A 19,332-nucleotide genomic window follows, 5' to 3' on the forward strand; every position below is an offset into this window, starting at 1 on the left:
ACCCCGCATCCTCTCTGCATCTTCACTCTCCCTGCTTCCCCTCCCCCCCACCAACCCAATGCCCAGGTCTGGAGAGCAGGGCAAGAAGAAGCACGTGTGCCACATCCCCGACTGCGGCAAGACCTTCCGCAAGACGTCCCTGCTGCGGGCTCACGTGCGCCTGCACACCGGCGAGCGGCCCTTTGTCTGCAACTGGTTCTTCTGTGGGAAGAGGTTCACCCGGAGTGACGAGCTCCAGCGACACGCCCGCACCCACACAGGTCTGCTCCCTGCCTCTCCCCCACCGCCCCGACCCCACTGTCCCCAGTGACATGCAGATTCCTAGCCCTAAACCGAGCGAGAGCTACAGCCTGTCTACTCCGAGTGCAAGACTCCCGGGAAATCTCTACTGCAGTGCTTCCCAAAGCGAGGTCATTTGCACTGTGCAGCCTTGATGACTCCTGTGGTAGCTCCATAGTTTGTTATTTAACAAGCAGGCACTGAAGTGTACGAGGCACTATATGACACACTTTACTCGTTAATTTAAATCTCATAGTGACTCTATAGAGTTGGCACTTTTTTTTTTGGTTTTTTTAGGGCCGCACCCACAGCATATGGAGGTTCCCAGGCTAGGGGTCTTATCAGAGCTGCAGCTGCCGGCCTACACCACAGCCACAGCAACGCAGGATCCGAGCCGTATCTGTGACCTACACCACAGCTCACGGCAACACCGGATCCTCAACCCACTGAGCAAGGCCAGGGATTGAACCCGCAACCTCATGGTTCTTAGTCGGATTTGCTAACCACTGAGCCACAATGGGAACGCCCAGGGACGGCATCTTTGTTATACCCCTTGTTCTGAGGCATGGAGAGGGGGCCAGGTCACATAGCCAGGGACTGGTGGAGCTGGGTTCAACCTAGACCCTCTGACTCTCTAGTTCACACTCTTTTTTTTGGCCACACTCGCTCATGGAAGTTCCCAGGCCAGGGTTCAAACCCAAGCCTCTGCAGTGAGAAGGCCGGATCCTTAACCCACTGTGCCACAAGAGAACTCCCCAAGTTCACACCGTTAATCACTACCCCATATTGCCTTTCCTACTATTATTTACCGAATGATTTTCTTTAAAACATCACAGGCATGAGATCATAGCTAAATGTTTTAATGTACTGGCAAATAAATACAAAACCATAAAGCAGAGAAAAGTTCATCCATCCACCACCTAAGATCATCTAGGGTATCCCCAGTGTCCCCAGCACATGCTTTGAGAACTGCCGCTGTGGCAGATCCCTCAGTGAGCAGACCCCTGTCCTCGGCCTGGGGACACAAGAGCCAAAGCTCCTGGCCCGTGTAGTGGGTCAGGTCCTGCCTTCCCCCCCCCCCGCCCCCGCAGGCTGAAGAGTAAATACTCAGAACAACAACTGACCCAGCCTGGTGGGTGTGGCCCGAGCTGTTAGCGCCCAGGCTGGCAGGTCAGAGGGAGTGGGGTTTTCCTGTGACAAGAGGACATTGAACCAGGGTTCATCAGAGGGACAGAGATCAGAAGAAAGCAGGCAACAGCCTACATGGGGTTGGGGCATAAGTATAGTGTGTTTGGCCAGAGATGAGGGATGGAAATGGGGGTGACTGGAGAGTGACGTCGAAGGGGGGAGGTGAGAAATGAGAAGTGAGGGAGTTCCCTTCGTGGCTCAGCAGTTAACGAACCCAACTAAGATCCATGGGGATATGGGTTCGATCCCTGGCCTTGCTCAATGGGTTGAGGATCTGGTGTTGCCCTGAGCTGTGGTGTAGGTCGCAGATACAGCTCGGATCCTGCGTTGCTGTGGCTGTGGAGTAGCCGGCAGCTACAGCTCCGATTCAACCCCTGGCCTGGGAACCCCGCCATATGCCTAAAAAGCAAAAAAAACAAAAAAACAAAAAACGGGGGGGGGGGGAAATGTGGGGGAAAGAAATGAAAAAAAAAAGAAAAAAGAAATGAGAACTGACAAAGGGGGGTCAGATCGGTAGTCCACGAGGCAGACGGCCTGGCTTCACAGGTGCCCCCCCCCACGACGGCATGCCCGCTCCTCCCCTCTCAGGGCCGGGACCCTCTGTGCCCACGGGCAGGGTGTGTGACGGGCCTCTCCTCTTCCCAGGGGACAAACGCTTCGAGTGCGCCCAGTGTCAGAAGCGCTTCATGAGGAGCGACCACCTCACCAAGCATTACAAGACCCACCTGGTCACAAAGAACTTGTAAGGCCGCCTGAGGCCGGCGGCCCTGAAGATGCAGCCCCCGCCTGCTGTGTCCCGCCTGGGCCCCTGGTGGAAAGGAGGCCCGCGGCTGCCACGGGCCGGCCCTCAGCCCCTCCCTCGCGTTCTGCGACTGTCCCCACAGGAGGGGGCTCTGCTGCCCCTCACCCACCTCCTCCCAAGCCCCTTGGCTCCGCCCCGGCCCTCCCCTCTCACCACAAGCTCCCGGCCTGCCCAGCCCGTGGACCCTGGCCGTGCCCAATGAGACGTTCTAAACCAGGACGAGTGGGAACCCTTATTTCCAAAGGAAAAACATGAATTTCACTCCGTCGAGGAGCAAAGTGAGCCCCCCCCGCCCCTCCCACAACACTGCCGGAGTCGCATCGTGCCATGCCCCTCCCTCTCCCGCACCGCCCTCGGCCCCAGCAGCCACCGCGGACGCCCCGGGCCCTGCACCCAGGGTACCACTGGCATCCAGCTCCACCCCAGAGGCCGCCTCCACTCCACACGCCCCTGCCCCGCCCCAAACTCTCCGCCAGCACATTCCAACTTTCTATTTAACGTCAAGCTACCCAAGGACTTCCCGATCCCCCTCTTTTTCTACGGAGAACGTTGCCTTATACTCTACTTCCGATGATGAACACTGTGTATTGTGTGTGCTTTAAAGACGTTTTATTTAATTGCTCCCTTCTTCCTGTCTTGTTACTCACCTCCCCCGTGCCTGCTTTCAGTTTAGGGTTTTGGGGGGGCAATGATGAGCATATGAATTTCTTTTCTCACTCTAGCGATTCTCTTTTCTAAATGACACAGCATTTCAACTCGAATCTGGATTAAACACCTTCCCCTCCTGAGCCTCCTCCCTCTCCTCACCCCCCCCCCCCCCGCCCAGCCCCAGCTCTACTTGTGTACAGTGTATATTGTATAATAGACAATTGTGTCTACTACATGTTTAAAAACATATTGCTTGTTATTTTTGAGGCTTTTAAATTAAACAGAAATCCAACTTTATTTTTAGTTGTAACTGCTTGAGGTATGTTTTATGAATTAAGTGACAGATTTGTTATCCTTTATTAACAATGTACTTTGTTGGTCAGCGCCAGGCTGACAAAAATTTTTTCTTGCTAATAAATTTAGTTGCCTGAGGCAAAATCTGCAACTTGGCAGCGCAGCTTCCTTCATCTTTGCCCTTGGAGAGTGTGGACGGCTCGGAGAGGGGACGCCCAAGGAGGGAGCCCTGGTCTTCCAGAGCCATCCACCCTGGGACCAGGACCTTGGCCTTGTGACCTTGACCCGAAAAGGGCCTCAGCCACACACGGACCTCATGGCCCTGGCACAAGCCCCCAGAGCACCTGGTGGGGAGACTCCAGAGGGCAGGGCCCAGGGCACGTGTCCCTGCTTTGTTCCATAAGCCAGATTTTGCCCAGATCAGAGCAGGCATGCTCTGCCCGGAGATTCAAGTCAACAGCGGCACCTTCCTGACCAGCAGGTAAATGCTTCTACTCAACTCTCCAACCCCTGGGGTTAGTCCGTTAGTAAGAAGCTTGGGAGAGAGGTCACTTCCTCAAGGCTGAAGAGTCTGGAGCAAACATAATTCCCCCAGCTCCTTCCCAGGGTGGGGGGGCCAGACCAGAACCCAGTTCTACCCAAGAGAAAACCCTGGACCCAGATGGTTTTTCTTCTATTCCTGCACCCCAGCACCCTGGGGAGGGCAGCGGGCTGATTTTGGTTTTAGCAAGTATTCTGGGGATCTGAAATTTTGATGGAGATCTTTTTGGGGGTGGGTCAGGGCTATTAGGAGATCAGTGGTCATGAGGTTGATGCAGATTGAGATCGGAGCCAGCTCCGTACCTGTGTTTACACCTAGTGGCGTGCGCGGGGGGCGGGCAGCTGCAGCACATCTGGGCCAAAGAAAGGTGAGTTCTCAAGCATACAGAGTATGCTTTTCTGATAGCAACAGTGCCTCTTTTTTTTTTTTTTTTTTTGTCTTTTTGCCTTTTTCTAGGACCGCTTCCTGTGGCATATGGAGGTTCCCAGGCTAGGGGTCTAATCAGAGCTGAGGCCACTGGCCTACACCAGAGCAACAGCAACGCTGGATCCGAGCCATGTCTGTGACCTACACCACAGCTCAAGGCAATGCCAGATCCTTAACCCACTGAGCAAGGCCAGGGATCGAACCCGCAACCTCATGGGATGACGTGAGGGATGTTAACCCACTCCTCACGCATGGCTTGTGCAAGTGGAAACCTGCCTTGCTGTGTTCTGGATTGGGACTGGTGGAGAGAAGGAATTTTTTTTTTTTTTTTAGAGCCGCACCCGTGGCATATGGAGGTTCCCAGGCTAGGGGTCCAATTGGAGCTATAGCTGCCAGCCTACGCCAGGGCCACAGCAATGCCAGATTCGAGCCATGTCTTCAACCTACACCACAGCTCACGGCAACACCGGATTCTCAACCCACTGAGCAAGGCCAGGGATCGAACCCGCAACCTCATGGTTCCTAGGCGGATTCGTTTCTGCTGCACCACAGTGGGAACTCCCAGCCCTCCATCTGCTTTAATCCATCCCTATTTACTTGAGAGTTGCAGGGGGTGGGGACTGTTGATGGTGGGACGCAGCCCAAGCTCACCCTAGGCCAGAGGTCTCCAAAGGACACCTGACCAATCCTGGTTGAAAATCTGGGGGCAGGCCACACAGCTCCGAGTTCCCTCCTCTGTCCCCTTCCCTCCCTAGGATCCCCCGCACCGAGGCTGCTGCTCACGGGCCCCTCCTGTCTGCTCAGTGCTGCTCAACGCTGGGACTCACCCATCCCAGATACTAGGAGTACAAGCCCAAAAGAAAAGGGGGCAGGGGAAGATCCCCCTCTCCTGAAGGCACATCCATGCAAAGTACTTTGTTTTTTCTTAACTAAACCAGCAAGCAGAGTTCAAGCTTCCTTCAACCTATTAAGTCCATCATCCTGACAATCGCTCATTTTTTTGGCCACAGTTTGCAGCAGCTTGATGTGGGATCTCAGTCCCCAGGCCACGGATTGAACCCAGGCCGCAGTGGGTTGGGTTCGAAAGCAGCAAATCCTAACCACTGACCACCAGGGAACTACCCGACAATCACCTTCGGAAGGCCCTTTGAGGCCCTCATTCGAGTTTAATGATGAGAGCCACCTGCACCATCTCACCTGGACCCATCAGGGACATGTGACTGATGGAACACGGCTGAGGTCTACATGGTGGTGGATCCCAGGGGATCCACCTAATTTGGGGATCAGACACTGCCTTGGAACGGAGGCCTCTTGTGACCTGACCAAGGTCTTCCTGACTGGGATGAAGCCACCAAAGGAACTGCATAATCTCAGGACAGGTGGCAGTTGGGTTTCCTAGTAAAGAGGTCATCAGGGGTCAGAAGAGCAGGAAGTGAGCCTGGAAGGATGGAGCAAAGAACAGGGATGTGGATGAAAAGAAAGTAAACAACGGAGGGAGAGGAAGAGAATCAGGGCTTGGAGAGGAGCCTCAAATACCTGTTCGTCGGGGAGTTCCCTTCATGGCTCGTGGTTAACAAACCCGACTAGCATCCATGAGGTTTTGGGTTCGATCCCTGGCCTCTCTCAATGGGTCAAGGATCCAGTGTTGCCATGAGCTGTGGTGTAGGTGGCAGATACAGGTGGATCCTGCACTGCTGTGGCTGTGGTATAGGCGGGCAGCTGTAGCTCCAATCCAACCCCTAGCCTGGAATGTCCATATGCTGCGGGTATAAAAAGCAAAAAACAAGCCAACCCCCCCGCCCTGCGAGGTTGTGGGCAAGAGGAAATGAGAAATGAACCGCAGGTCAGGCCAACAGGATCGACCAGGATCTTCCAAATGAAATTGAGGAGCTGTCAGGTCATACCGGTTGGGCCTGCTAAGAACCCACCAGGTGCCCTCCTGCCTGTGGCCCACTCCCACTCTGATTAGCCACTGTCTGGGCTAAGACAGATGCCTCAAAAACTCACTCAGCTTGCTCAGCCTTGGAAAGCTTAACACTCCCCCCCAGCCAACAAAGACACTTAAACCTGCTCCCACCAGGTGCCCAAAACCTCCGAGCCCTCCTCACCAGGTACTTGAGCTTCACTAAGCTTAAGACAGGACTTTTAGGGAGGTCCTGTCATGGCTCAGCATAAACAAATCTGAATACGAACCATGAGGTTGCGGGTTCGATACCTGGCCTTACTCAGTGGGTTAAGGATCCAGCATTGCCGTGAGCTGTGGTGTAGGTTGCAGACGCAGCTCAGATCCAGCTTTGCTGTGGCTGTGGTGTAGGCCAGGGGCTACAGCTCCAATTGGACTCCTAGCCTGGGAACCTCCATATGCCGAGGGTGCAGCCCTAAAAAGACAGAGAGAAAAAAAAAAGCCTCCACTTCGAAGAACAGCACTGCCCACCTGTCGCCTGATGCCATCCAGATGAGTCGAATCCCTCCTCTCCACCCCTCCATCTCCCAAACTTAGACATCAGACGCCCCGCCCCCAGCTTCAGCTTAGAGCATGCAGCATCTCCCAATGTCCCCCACAGCCCCGTCACCCCACCCGCCCCCACCCTCCACTTGGTTACCAGAGTCACAGCCCAAAACACAGATCCAATCCCCAAGCTGTAAGTGAGATATTTAACTCAATCAAACAATCAGACCGAAAGGTGATTTTAAGGACATAAACGCAAAAACATCAGGAACACAGGCAAGGCCTAGTTCCCAAACTCACAGCCTTCAATTTCATATAGAGAAACTGGGTGCCTCTGTACAATACAGTATGGCAATATACCTGCTATTTGTTGAAGACACTCAAGAAAAGATTAGTAATTTTACAAAGTTGGGTGGGGGTAGGTGGGCAAAGTGTTTGAGAGAAAGCAGTAACAATAAAAACTTCATTTTTGGAGTTCCTGCTGTGGCACATTGGGTTAAAGACCCAACTTTGCCGCAGCTACAAAGTAGGTCAAAGAAGCTTGGATTCAATCCCTGGCCTGGGAATTTCCATATCCCTTGGGTGTAGCCGTAAAAAAAAAAAGAAAAAAAAATCATTTTTTCCCAAGCAGACAAGCCCCTGCTGGGGTTGCAACAGCAGCAGCACAGCCAGCAGCAGGTATGTTCCCCCTTTTGGTTTGTACTGTGAAGACGCTTTGTGATTTTTTTTTTTTTTTTTTTTTTTTGTCTTTTTAGAGCCACACCTGCGGCACATGGAGGTTCCCAGGCCAGGGGTCTAGTCGGAGATGTTGCCGCCAGCCTACACCACAGCCACAGCAATGTCAGATCCAAGCCATGTCTTCGACCTACACCACAGCTCACAGCAACGCCGGATCCTTAACCCACTGAGCGAGGCCAGGGATCAAACCTGCAACCTCATGGTTCCTAGTTGGATTCATTTCCGCTGTGCCACGACGGGAACTCCTGCTTTGTGATCTTGATACCAAATCCCACTAGGCAGACAAGCACAATACAAGCCTACTTATTATCTTCAAGACAAAGGGGAAAATGTAAAAAGGCAACCAGTTGCAAATGTCTCACTAACAGCCAAGATGGAAGACGCTGTCAGCATCTAGTACTTTTTCTCTCTACCACGTATTAAAATACAGGAATCAAACACTCTCACTTGACAACAGCAGAGGAGAAAAACTTAGAATAATTGTCTAAAAGCCTGGCCCTTGTCTCTGCCTCCCTGCCTGGCCCGGCAGTTCTCCCCCATGTCGCTCCCGCAGTGTCACTCTCTTCCTGGCATGCCTGTTCCACTGTGCATCTGAAGAACACTTACCCAAATCATGTATCTGCTCCCTTTATGAAGCCTTTCCTGTGTGACCCCTGAACACCACTTCCTCCCTTTTGCTCCCCTTGACCTTGCAAAAACATCGATTAAAGTTCCTGCAACTCCTTAGCTTATGGGTATGCCTCCCCCTACAGACTATAAACCCCTTGCGGGCAGGAACTATGTCATCTTCATCTTCAGACCTTGCTTAGTGCCTGGTCCAAAAGAAGCCTTTATCACCTGTCTACCCCACTAAATGGAGCCTTTGGTTTTTTTTTTGGGGGGGGGCATGCCAAAAAAAAATGTGGCGGTTCCAGGGCCAGGAATTAAGCCTGCACCACAGTAGCAACCTGAGCCACAGCAGTGATACCACTACCAGGGGACCCCCATGAGCCCTTGCCTTTTAAGCAAATCATTTAAATGATCCTTGGTGCCTTAGAATCTTGGGCCCAGGGGAGCACAGCCCAGCAATGTCAAGAGGGTAGCCCCATAAACAAAACCGTCTGTACGGAAGGGTACTAATTAGTGCTTACCGAGGTTCAAGAGCAGGGCCTTGGGAGGACAGAAGCAATGCTTATTTGTGGAAAGACAACTTCAGCGACAAAGTCCTGTCAACTCTCAGTTATGTTGGTGGAGAAAAATGACGGCAACAGAAAAAATTTCAACCAGCGGAAAATCCATAGATCAACATCATTAAGTCTTAAAACGTATATTATTTCTTCGCAGCAAATTTGTCTTCCAGATTCTCTTTGGCTCAAGCTACCACGCACATAATAAAGAATGACAGGTATCTTATGTAGGGCTTAATGAAACTTAGCTGTAATGCAGGCACCTGGGCAGGGTAGGAAGTTCCCCTTACCTGGCACAGTCCTGGGGTGCCTGCCTAGATGGCTCTTGCAGCTCCCCTTCCTGATGTTGGTGGAAACCAGGATTACAGAGAGGCCTTGATCCAAGGCTGCCCCAGCCAGGTCAAAGCTGTAATGGACACTGACAGGTGTCCTATTTCTTAGCCCTGAGTCCACAGCCTGGAAGGGACTGCACCCCTGTGCCCTCGGCTATGGCTGGCACTGACCTGGGAACTAAACTCCCAGAAAGGGCAAAATGTGAACATGGGGAAACTTAGCAAAGATGGGGGGTGGCCCTGGAGAGGTGGGGCAGTCTTTCCATCCACCAGAACACTGGCTAGTGTGAACTCTGCTGCAACCACAAAAGAGGAAACCTCGAGGAAAGGGAGCAGCATGCTCTGACCCAGGTTAAAGAGGTGAGGCTGGAGAGAAGGGATTCAGAGCTGGAAGAGGAAGACAGTTCTGGTCTGGGGATGGCTTGATCCCAAATTTTCCTCTTCCCCTTTCCCACTCAGCCTTCTTGCCCATATTCTCCTCCTGACCCCACTGCACCTCCCCAGACCTCAGAATGCCTCTCCAAGCTCACACACTACACAGCACCTGTTCCCTGAGATCCACAAGTCAGTTCAACCTCTCCCACTCTCCAACCCCAATTTCTTTTCCTCATCAGATCGCCCCTTTCTGTGTTTCCCCTACACCTTGCCTCAGAGTCTGGCCCCTAATTCCATTTTCCATTTGTCCTTTCCAGGCTACCACCCTCCTCCAGGGGGTACGTCCTGCACTAAGCCTCTCTTCAGGCACCTGCTAGGGGCTGGCCGCTGAACATGACCGCTCCCCTCAAGCCCCCCAGCGGCTCATCCCCTGCCCCCCCCCCCCCCCAGCCTGGGCTGCTGCAGTCCCTATACCTTTAACAAACCTCCACGTGCGTGTTAACGGCGGTGACAGCATTTCCTTGTCTCCCTGCTCCCGCCCCCGGAGGCGCCTCCCATTGGCGGTCGGGTTCCTTTGTTCTCGCTCTAATTGGCTTCACTCCTGGAAAGCTCTGGCCAATGGCCTCTCCGCGCCTGGCTCCCTCCACCGACCCTGGGTTCCCATTGGCTCCGAGGACTTAGGGCTAAGGGCAAGTTCTTCCTTGCTGGGGTAGATTCCCGGGCTAAGAAACTGGTTCCGAATCCAAAGGAACACAGCGCGGAGCGACGCCGGGTCACGTGGCCGGCACCCCCATGACTTGTGGACTTCGGGGCGTCATCGTGACGTTCGGTCGACCTGCCCAGTGGCCCCGCTACGCCCGCCACCTGTGCAGTCGCGGTGCAGTCATGGACTTGGGGCCGATGCGCAAGAGTTACTGCGGGGAGCGAGAGGTGCCACCGCGGGGCTGGGCCTCGGCAGGGTCGGGAGCACAGGGAACCGGAGTCATCTCCGGAGGGGAGGGGAATGGGAGGAACCCTTCGGGGTTTCTGGTCCACCCCATGGGGCTCGGAGTCGTCCCCGTGGGAGAAGGGGAGTTGAAAGACAACCGGCAGGGGAGGGGTTCTGGGGAAAGGAAGATCAAGATGGACTCCAGAGGCGGCTTGTCTTAGGGGGTCAAGGCTCTCCCTCTGAGGCCCACTTGGGTGGAATCCTGCCGGTCGCCTGGCGCACTCCTTGGGCGATTTACTCACCTTTCTGGCCTCAGTTTCCTCACCTGAGAAGTCATGGTATCGACCTCATGGGGATGTTATGGACTTTGATATTTATAAAGTGCCTAGAGCAATGATCATCGGCTTATAAATGTTTGATAAATAAGTAACATGGAGGGAGGAGGACTAACTTAGTGGGTGGAGAGAAAGCTCCTGGCTCTTATTGCCTGTTTCCTTCCTTAGGAGAGAAACCAAGAGAACTATTTTGGAATTGGGGCCCAGAGCCCGGTTACCAGATCTGGTTGCATGTGAGCATTTCCAGAAATGCTTGTTAAAAAGGCAGCTTTTCGGAGTTCCCATCGTGGCTCAGTGCTTAACGAATCCCACTAGGAACCATGAGGTTGCGGGTTTGATCCCTGGCCTTGATCTGTGGTGTAAGTCGCAGATGCGGCTCAAATCCTGCGTTGCTGTGGCTCTGGTATAGGCCGGTGGCTGCAGCTCCGATTGGACTCCTAGCCTGGGAACCTCCATGTGCTGCGGGAGCTGCCCTGGAAAAGGCAAAAAGACAAAAGCAAAAACAAAACAAACAAAAAACCAAACCAGGCAGCTTTTCATTAAACCTCAGATCTACTGAATGAGAGTTTACAGGGTGGAGCCCAGGAATCTGTCTTTTTCTTTTTAGCCTTCCCAGGGGTGAGTGGTTTGACACTCATAACATGAAACCCTGACTTGTCCATCACTAGCTGTGCGACCTGGCAAGTTATTCCCCTTTTTATGTCTGTTTCCTCACCTATAAGATGAGGCTAACAGAGCCTACTTCCTAGGTTCTGTTTTTTGTTATGAGATCATTCTTATGAAGACTAAATGAGTTAACATTTGATCTGTGCTGTGTATCCTGTAAGCATTATATGTAATTAAATGAAATAAAACTCTCCTTTCCCAGGCATTTGAGGAGACTCAGCTGACATCCCTGGACCCCGTGAAGCAGTTTGCTGCCTGGTTTGAGGAAGCTGTTCAGTGTCCTGCCATAGGGGAAGCCAATGCCATGTGTCTGGCTACCTGTACCAGGTGGGCAGAGCTGGGGCCCTTCTGGGGGTGGGTAGATGAAGTAGGAAACATAGGAAGCTCTGTTTGATGGATGATAACTACGATTTTAGTTCTGTTATTAACATGCTGTGTGGCCTCAGGCAAGTTACTTGCCCCCCTCTGGGCTTCAGTGTCCTTACCTGTAAACCAAAGATTAGACTTTACTCAATTCCATTTCAGTGATGAAATGTAGGGCCTCATCCATCTCTGCCCTTGATGCACCTCCCTCCCCATACACACACCCTTTTTTCCTCTATCTCCCCATCTCCCCAGTTCCCATATACTCTGTAAGAGGTAGATCTCCTGGAACTTTTCCATTAAGCTCTAGGCCTCTTGAAATCTAGCACAGTGTTGCTTGTATCATTCAAATGACAATCAATCATAAACCCCTTGAGACATCTCTTTTTTTTTAATTTTTTCTTTTTTTTTTTTTTTTTTTTGCTTTTTAGGACTGCACCCACAGCATATGGAGGTTCCCAAGTGAGGGGTCTATCAGAGCTACAGCTGCCTGCCTACGCCACAACCACAACGCCAGATCCGAGCCATGTCTGTGGCCTACACCACAGCTCACAGCAACAATGGATCCTTAACCCACTGAGGCCAGGGATCCAACCTGTGTCCTCATGGATGCTAGTCAGATTCGTTAACCACTGAGCCATGATGGGAACTCTGAGACATCTCTTGTATTAGTCTCTTACTTGGCTCCTCTTGTCCCCAACTCACTACAGCCTCAGGCCTTATACTTTGCCTTTGGATATCCCCCAGAGCTCTGGGCAGAGGTTCTGATATAACTGCACTTCCTGTGATCCCTGAGCATTGGCTGATTGCATTATTGTTGGTCATTGTCCTTTGAGCCTTGTTAGTTTGCTCAGGCTACCATAACGGAATACCACAGACTGGGTGGCTTAAACAACAGAAATGTATTTTCTCCTGGTTCTGGAGGTAGACCAAGACCGAGGTGCGGTCTGAGTCAGTTTCTAGTAAGGCCTTTCTTCCTGGCTTACAGATGGCCACCTATTTGCTGTGTCCTCAAAGGCCTTCCCTTTGTGTGTCTCTTCCTCTTCATATAAAGACATCAGGGAGTTCCCATTGTGGCTCATCGGGTTAAGAACCCTACCTAGTGTCCGTGAGGATGCAGGTTCGATCTCTGGCCTCGCTCAGTGGGTTAGGGATCCAGCATTGCTGCAAGCTGAGGCATGGTTCATAGATGTGGCTTGGATCCAGCAATGTTGTGGCTGTGGTGTAGGCCTGCAAGTGCAGCTCCAATTCGACCCCTAGCCTGGGAATTTCCATATGCTGCAGGTGCAGTCCTGAAAAGAAAAAAGGGGAGGGGGGCACCAGTTCCATTGGATTCATTTCCGCTGAGCCATGACAGGAGCTCCTCAAAATTGAATTTTTTTTTTTTTTTTTTTTTTTTTTTTTTTGTCTTTTGTCTTTGTCTTTGTTGTTGTTGTTATTGTTGCTATTTCTTGGGCCGCTCCCGCGGCATATGGAGGTTCCCAGGCTAGGGGTTGAATCGGAGCTGTAGCCGCCGGCCTACGCCAGAGGCACAGCAACGCGGGATCCGAGCCGCGTCTGCAACCTACACCACAGCTCACGGCAACGCCGGATCGTTAACCCACTGAGCAAGGGCAGGGATCGAACCCGCAACCTCATGGTTCCTAGTCGGATTCGTTAACCACTGCGCCACGACGGGAACTCCTCAAAATTGAATTTTAACGGAACTCAGTTCAGTCCATAACAGGGTGCCAAGCAGTGGTGTCATACTTGCACCTCCAGGACAAATCCCCAGGGGCAAGTGGGAATGGGTAACCTGAGTGCCCAGACAGTGCAGAATAAGGGCACAGGTGTAGACAGCCTGTGGGGAGGGGCGGTAGCAAGGCCATTGACATGGGCTCTGACCGTGGCGCTCTGCTCTTTGCCCAGAGATGGGAGGCCGTCCGCCCGCATGGTGCTGCTGAAGGGCTTCGGCAAGGATGGCTTCCGCTTCTTCACTAACTTCCAGAGTCGAAAGGGAAAAGAGCTGGTGAGGGTTCATGGTAAATCCTTCCTGGGCCTGCAGGGTCCAGCCCTGGCTTCATTGGTCGCCTTCTCACGCCACCTCCCCCAACCCCACCCCCTAGCCGGCTGTGCTCAGGCACTGACCTGCCTGCGGGCCTCTGCACTTGCCATTGTCTCTGCCGTGGCTGGGTGCTCTCTAACCACCCCACCTCTGCCATCCAGTAACATCAGTAGCCCCTATTCCTCCGGGTCGCAGCCCCCATTTACCACCCCACGAAAGCCTCCAGGACTCCCAGGCCAAGTCAGCCCCTTGTGCTGTTTGCTGTCATTATAACCTACAACTTTCCTTTCTGCTATTTTTTTTAGTTTCTTTTTTTTTTTTTTTTTTTTTGGTCTTTTTGTCTTTTTAGGGCCGAACCTGCGGCATTACGGAGGTTCCTAGGCTAGGGGTCCAATTGGAGCTGCAGCCACCGATCTACACTACAGTCACAGCAACGCAGGATCTGAGCTGCATCAGTAACCTACACCACAGCTCACAGCAACACCAGATCCTCAACCCACTGAGCAAGGCCAGTGATTGAACCCGCATCCTCATAGATGCTAATCGGGTTCGCTAACCACTGAGCCATGATGGGAACTCCTCTTTTTAAGTTTCTAACTGTGCATGTATTTATGGGATTATGTGATTAACTTTGTGTCCTCTTTGCGTCCTTTGCTAAACAGTAAGCTCTTTGGGGCCAGAGGCTGCATCTGTGGTGTCTCACTTGGACCCCCAGCACCTCTCCTGGTGTTGAACACAGAGTAGGTGCTTTATTTTTTATTTATTTATTTTTCTTTTTTAGGGCCACACCTGCGGCACATGGTAGTTCCCGGGCTAGGGGTCAAATCAGGGCCGTAGCCTTCGGCCTTGCCACAGCCATGGCAATGCTAGATCCATACAGCAGCTTGCAACAAGCTGGAGAATGCTGGATCCTTAACCCAGTGAGGAGGCCAGGGATCGAACACACATGCTCGTGGATAGTAGTCAGGTTCTTAACAGGAACTCCCGGAGTTGGCCCTTTGTAAACATTCAGGTTAATGAATCCAAAATGAGTCCAGTGCAGCCAGACATGCATTTCCGAGGACTTGCAAATCTGAGTAAGAGAAATGGCAAGCCTCATTTTGGAGTCCATCTGGCTTAGGTTTCCTTTTTCTTTTTTTTAAAGGCTGCATCTACAGTATATGGAGGTTCCTGGGCTAAGGCTGGAATCGGAACTGTAGCCACCAGCGTACACCCCAGCCACAGCAATGTTGGATCCAAGCTGTGTCTGCGACCTACACCACAGTTGACGGCAACACCAGATCCTTAACCCACTGAGCAAGGCCAGGGATCAAACCTGTATCCTCATGGATGCTAGTCAGATTCATTTCCGCTGAGCCAGATCGGGAACTCCCTGGCTTAGGTTTTCGATGCAGCTTTACCCTCTGCTGTGTGAACTTGGGCACATGGCTTAACTTCTCTGAGCCTGTCTACACACCTAGAAAGGTAGGCCTACCTTTGAGGATTTAAATGAGATGCTACAGCGACTGCATCTGCAGACGCCCTGCCTTCTCCCTGTATGCTGGAGCCATCCTCGCTCCTATCCTGATGGCTCTCTGGATTCTCTTTGATTTCCAGGACTCTAATCCCTTCGCCTCCCTTGTCTTCTACTGGGAGCCCCTCAACCGTCAGGTGAGTGAGTATTCGCGGCACAGCTGGGGGCAGGAGGGGCCTGAGTTTAGGGACAAGCCTGGTGAAGGTCCCCAGGCTGGGCAAACATCCTGCCTTTCAGCTAGCTCTCACATAGCAGGGCTTGCTAGAGTCAGGTGTAGTGGGATAGAGATATGGAGAACAGAGAGGGCCAGGGCCTGTGCTGGGGAGAGAGGGCAGGCGGCCTTGAACACGGTTGAACTGGGGCCATCCCCGAGCAGGTGCGTTTGGAGGGCCCTGTGAAGAAGCTGCCAGAGGAGGAGGCTGAGAGCTATTTCCACTCCCGCCCCAGGAGCAGCCAGATTGGGGCTGTGGTCAGTCACCAGAGTTCTGTGATCCCTGATCGGGAGGTGAGTGGGGCTCCTCCTTAGTCCTCTGGGTGGGGAAGGCCTTGGCTCAGCCCTAGAGTCTGTCCCCAGGGGGTCCAGGGCCTTATCTCCCCAGCAGAGTGAGATGAATGGTCTCCTGGGGGGATGTGGATATGGGGAGAGCAGGGAACAGGCCTCCTGTGTTGTCTGACCCGAAACATCCCAGTGGCCCCGGAGGACAGAGGCCAGGCAGCTTTGCTCACCTGTGTCCCCAGCACTTAGCCCAGAGCACATGCTCAGTAAGTGGTCATTAAATGAATCGTTGACTGGGTCTGGCTCTCCCTGCATTCCTTCCCCTGGGCAGTATCTGAGAAAGAAAAATGAAGAACTGGAGCAGCTCTACCAGGAGCAAGAGGTGCCGAGGCCAAAATACTGGTGAGTGATACCCAGCGGTCCTCTAGCAAGGGACACTGGGACTCTGACGCTTTACGTGAAGCACCCCCGTCTGTGACATTCCAGCTCTGCTCCTCCCTGGCAACCCTGGTCAGATGCCTGCCAGCAGCTGCCTTCGAGGGGGCCCTGGGATGGTTTGGAGGGAGGTGGGGGTTGACCTGAGCACTCAGCCCTCTGCTTCTCCTTGTAGGGGTGGCTACATCCTGTACCCACAGGTGATAGAGTTCTGGCAAGGCCAGACCAACCGCCTGCACGACCGGATCGTCTTTCGACGGGGCCCACCGACAGGAGACTCCCCTTTGGGGCCCATGACCCACCGAGGGGAGGAAGACTGGCTCTATGAGAGACTTGCCCCCTGACTCCCAGGCTGCGGGTGCTGACTGGAGCTGGGGCCTGTGCTAAGAGAGGGTGCGGGATCCGGAGCCAGGCCCCTCTAAACTCAACCTCTTTCCTCTCCCACCTCTTACCTTCGGAGCTCTTCAGAATTCATCCTCCGAGTTCTCTGTAGTCAGCTGGTCTAGTGCAGTAGAACAGTGGCATAGATGATCACAAATGGAAAATAATCCCTTAATTATTTTCTTACCTTGGCTATGATTTACTAGAATAGCTCCCTCTAGGGGTAGCATCGGGTGTGATTCCCTTTTCTGATGACAGGGGGTGGGCACCCAGCAACCTTGTGATCTTGTGACTCTCATGTGATAGTCATGCTGGCCAAAGCTGATTGGTCCCAGCAGAATCACCTGAGCTGGTATAGCCAATCAATTTTTCTTGTCTCCCATTTGAAATGTGAAATGGAGAGACCAGAGCTTGGGAGTCATTGTAGCGAAGTCAATAATGGCAGCCTGAAAGCACCTGAGGCTGCTGCCCTTACAATTCACTGCGTTGTCCCCTGGATCCCTCCTTTTATGTCCGGGCTGTGCAATTCCTCTTCCTACCTCAAAACACCTATTATCTCTAAAAAAAAAAAAAAAATTGTTTTTTTTGGCTTAATCAAGCTAGAATCGGTTTGTGTTGCTTGCAACTAACCCGTTTCGTCATAGGATATTTTTATACCACTTACCCAGCAGATACCTGCTTTCCAATATCTGAAGCACAGCTGTTTGTGGCTCAGCAGTAACAAACCTGACTCAGATCCATGAGAACACAGGATCAATCCATGGCCTTGCTCAGGATCCAGCATTGCTGTGAGCTGCAGCGTAGGTCTCGGACTCGGCTCGGATCTGGCCTTGTTGTGGCTGTGACGTAGGCCAGCAGCTGAAGCTCCAATTCGACCCCTGGTCTGGAAACTTCCATATGTCATGGGTGCAGCCCTAAAAAGCTGGGGGGAGCAATGTGGAAAAGAGGCGCTTATTCTCTAGCTCCAAGGGACCCATGAGTGGAAGTTGCACAGAAGTACCTTTCATCTCAATATGGGCAGAGATTTCAAAGAATATGGGCTGCCTAGGAGGGAGTAGCTTAGGGAGGGAGGGAGTGTTCTGTCAGGAGTTTTGTAGAAGGGACTTACACTGGTACCTGTGGGCCGGAAAGATTTTCATCAAGCTTTACTTTCTATATTTGTTAAAACTGTGTGTGTGTATGCATGCATACATATGCATTTCACTTTCCAGATATGAAGTTAAATATGCCTTTTTTTTTTTTTCTTCTTAGGGCCACACCTGCAGCATATGGAGGTTCCCAGGCTAGGGGTCAAATCGGAGCTACAGCTGCCGGCCTACACCACGGCCACAGCAACACAGGATCCAAGCCGTGTCTGGGACCTACGCCACAGCTCACGGCAATGCCAGATCCTTAACTCACTGAGCAAGGCCAGGGCTCGAACCTGCGTCCTCATGGATACTAGTCAGGTGTGTTAACCACTGAGCCATGACAGGAACTCCAAGACTATGCCTTTCTGACACTCACACATCCCTTTACCCTCCCACCCCACCCCTAGCGATGATGACTCCTCATTCGCTGGTTTTCATCTTCACTGGAATTACCTGAGAAGCTTTAAAACCTTGATGCCCAGGCTCTAAGGTTGTGAGCCCCCTGATAGTAGATTCTGGCTACTCGCAGGCCAGCAGCACCAGCATCACTTGGGAGCCCACCCCAGAGCCATTCAATTCTGCTCTCCTTTCAACAAGGCAACCCCCAGGAGTTCCCTGGTGGGCTCGTGGGTTAAGGACCTGGCATCACTGCTATGGCTTAGGTCTGTCTGTCCCTGGCCCAGGAACTTCCACATGCCGTGGGCAAGGCCAAAAAAAAAGAAAGACCACTCTTGCCCCCAGTGATCAGATACATGAACTTCAACCTCTAAACCAGCCACCTTCCACCCTCACAATTGGATTCTTCAGTAACCCTCAGCTGAGGCCTGTGCCCAACTGTAGTATTTGTTTTTCTAGAGCACAAGTCTGGTGACCAGGGACAGCCTGCATGAGTGGCCTATAGGCTGTGGAGAGGAGCCAGGCTGGGCAAATGTTTGCTGTGACTAATCCAGGATCAGAGAACTGGCTATTTGCACACGTTGGCATTGAACTTGCTCCTCAGCAAACTGTGTTCCATTCCACTGTATGGGTGTGTGCTTCCGCCTCTGTTACAGACCCACCTCCTCCAAGGGTGGCCTCGGGGTGTTCATCCCCCCCAACCCCTGCGGGGGGATCAGGAAGGCCCAGTGCAGGGGAGGGTGCTGGGGTGCCCTTCCCTACCTTGACCTGTTTGTGTTATTGGCGGCTGTGTCTCCCCTCTGCTTTAAGCCTGGTCTCAGCTGTTCTTTGCTTTCCTCTGACAGTCCCTGTGCTAAATCTATAATAAAAGCTGGTCAGCTGTGCATAATTTTAATGTTCCATTTAGCCTGGTCTCGCCCCGCCAGCCCCCAGGAAGGAGGGGAGTTGGGAATTTAAGCAACCACCCCCCTCTGGCTTTTCCTCCCTGAACATGCGGTGGGGGGGGGAGTTGGACGTCCAGCAGGGGGAGCCCGATGCCCAAGGTTGGCCCCTTGTGGACTGCGCGCAGGCCAGTTCTTGCCGCCCCCAACCCTCCCCTCCCCTCCCCGCCTTGGTTCTAGTCCCAGTGAAACTTTGCTCGATAACCTGTAGCCTCTCCCAGCTCCTGCACATATTTGCACTCTCGCTTCCTCCTCCAGCCTCATGAAAACTTGGAGCTGCCTTGGCTCTGCAGGGGCAGCTCCCTGGGCAGCCAGATCTCCCTTTGGCTTTTAGTTCCCGCCCCCATGGCCACCCATCCGTCCCCCAGCTTCGGGATATATGTGGAGTTTTCCTGGAAGAGTCGCGCGGACATCACTTTGGGGCTGTGGAGCGGGGTCGCAGGCACAGGGCAGAGGGGCCCCGCAG

General features: G+C 52.7%; 2 protein-coding genes and 1 long non-coding RNA gene across 14 annotated transcripts in view; 2 read left to right on the forward strand and 1 right to left on the reverse strand.

The window, feature by feature from the left end:
* SP2 (Sp2 transcription factor) overlaps nt 1-3,362 on the forward strand; it is a 31,542-nt gene extending 28,180 nt beyond the window's left edge. For all 3 annotated transcript variants that reach the window (XM_084984692.1, XM_021067084.2, XM_084984691.1), the window contains 2 exons: nt 67-260; nt 2,113-3,362. In XM_084984692.1, the coding sequence (XP_084840818.1) occupies nt 67-260; nt 2,113-2,213 (295 nt within the window). In that variant the 3' untranslated portion in view covers nt 2,214-3,362. The remainder of the gene's footprint in view (nt 1-66; nt 261-2,112) is intronic.
* The window catches only part of LOC102162548 (uncharacterized), a 36,923-nt gene extending 26,326 nt beyond the window's left edge, over nt 1-10,597 (reverse strand). For 3 of the 9 annotated variants that reach the window (XR_014821183.1, XR_014821182.1, XR_002337146.2), the window contains exon 1: nt 9,713-9,767. This is a non-coding gene — a long non-coding RNA (uncharacterized LOC102162548). Of the gene's footprint in view, nt 1-8,495; nt 8,631-8,821; nt 8,952-9,712; nt 9,768-10,468 lie in introns of those variants that run through there. The other 6 variants (XR_014821177.1, XR_014821178.1, XR_014821180.1 and 3 more) reach the window with 6 other exon arrangements.
* On the forward strand, nt 9,924-18,814 carry PNPO (pyridoxamine 5'-phosphate oxidase). Of its 2 annotated transcripts, none has more exons than XM_021067085.2 (7): nt 9,924-10,168; nt 11,370-11,494; nt 13,439-13,538; nt 15,171-15,224; nt 15,464-15,592; nt 15,915-15,985; nt 16,194-18,814. In XM_021067085.2, the coding sequence occupies exons 1-7, from the start codon at nt 10,031-10,033 to the stop codon at nt 16,360-16,362; spliced, it is 786 nt and encodes a 261-aa protein (XP_020922744.2). In that variant the 5' UTR covers nt 9,924-10,030; the 3' UTR covers nt 16,363-18,814. The 2 variants fall into 2 exon arrangements, with proteins under 2 accessions (XP_020922744.2, XP_020922746.2); XM_021067087.2 differs by lacking the exon at nt 9,924-10,168 and adding an exon at nt 10,346-10,504.
* The last annotated feature ends 518 nt before the right edge of the window (nt 18,815-19,332 follow it).

Source organism: Sus scrofa, chromosome 12, assembly GCF_054392235.1.
Source record: "Sus scrofa isolate SSC_HxYL_T2T_F1_AM1 chromosome 12, Sscrofa_HxYL_maternal_Yorkshire_Landrace_v2.0, whole genome shotgun sequence".
Lineage (NCBI taxonomy): Eukaryota > Metazoa > Chordata > Mammalia > Artiodactyla > Suidae > Sus > Sus scrofa.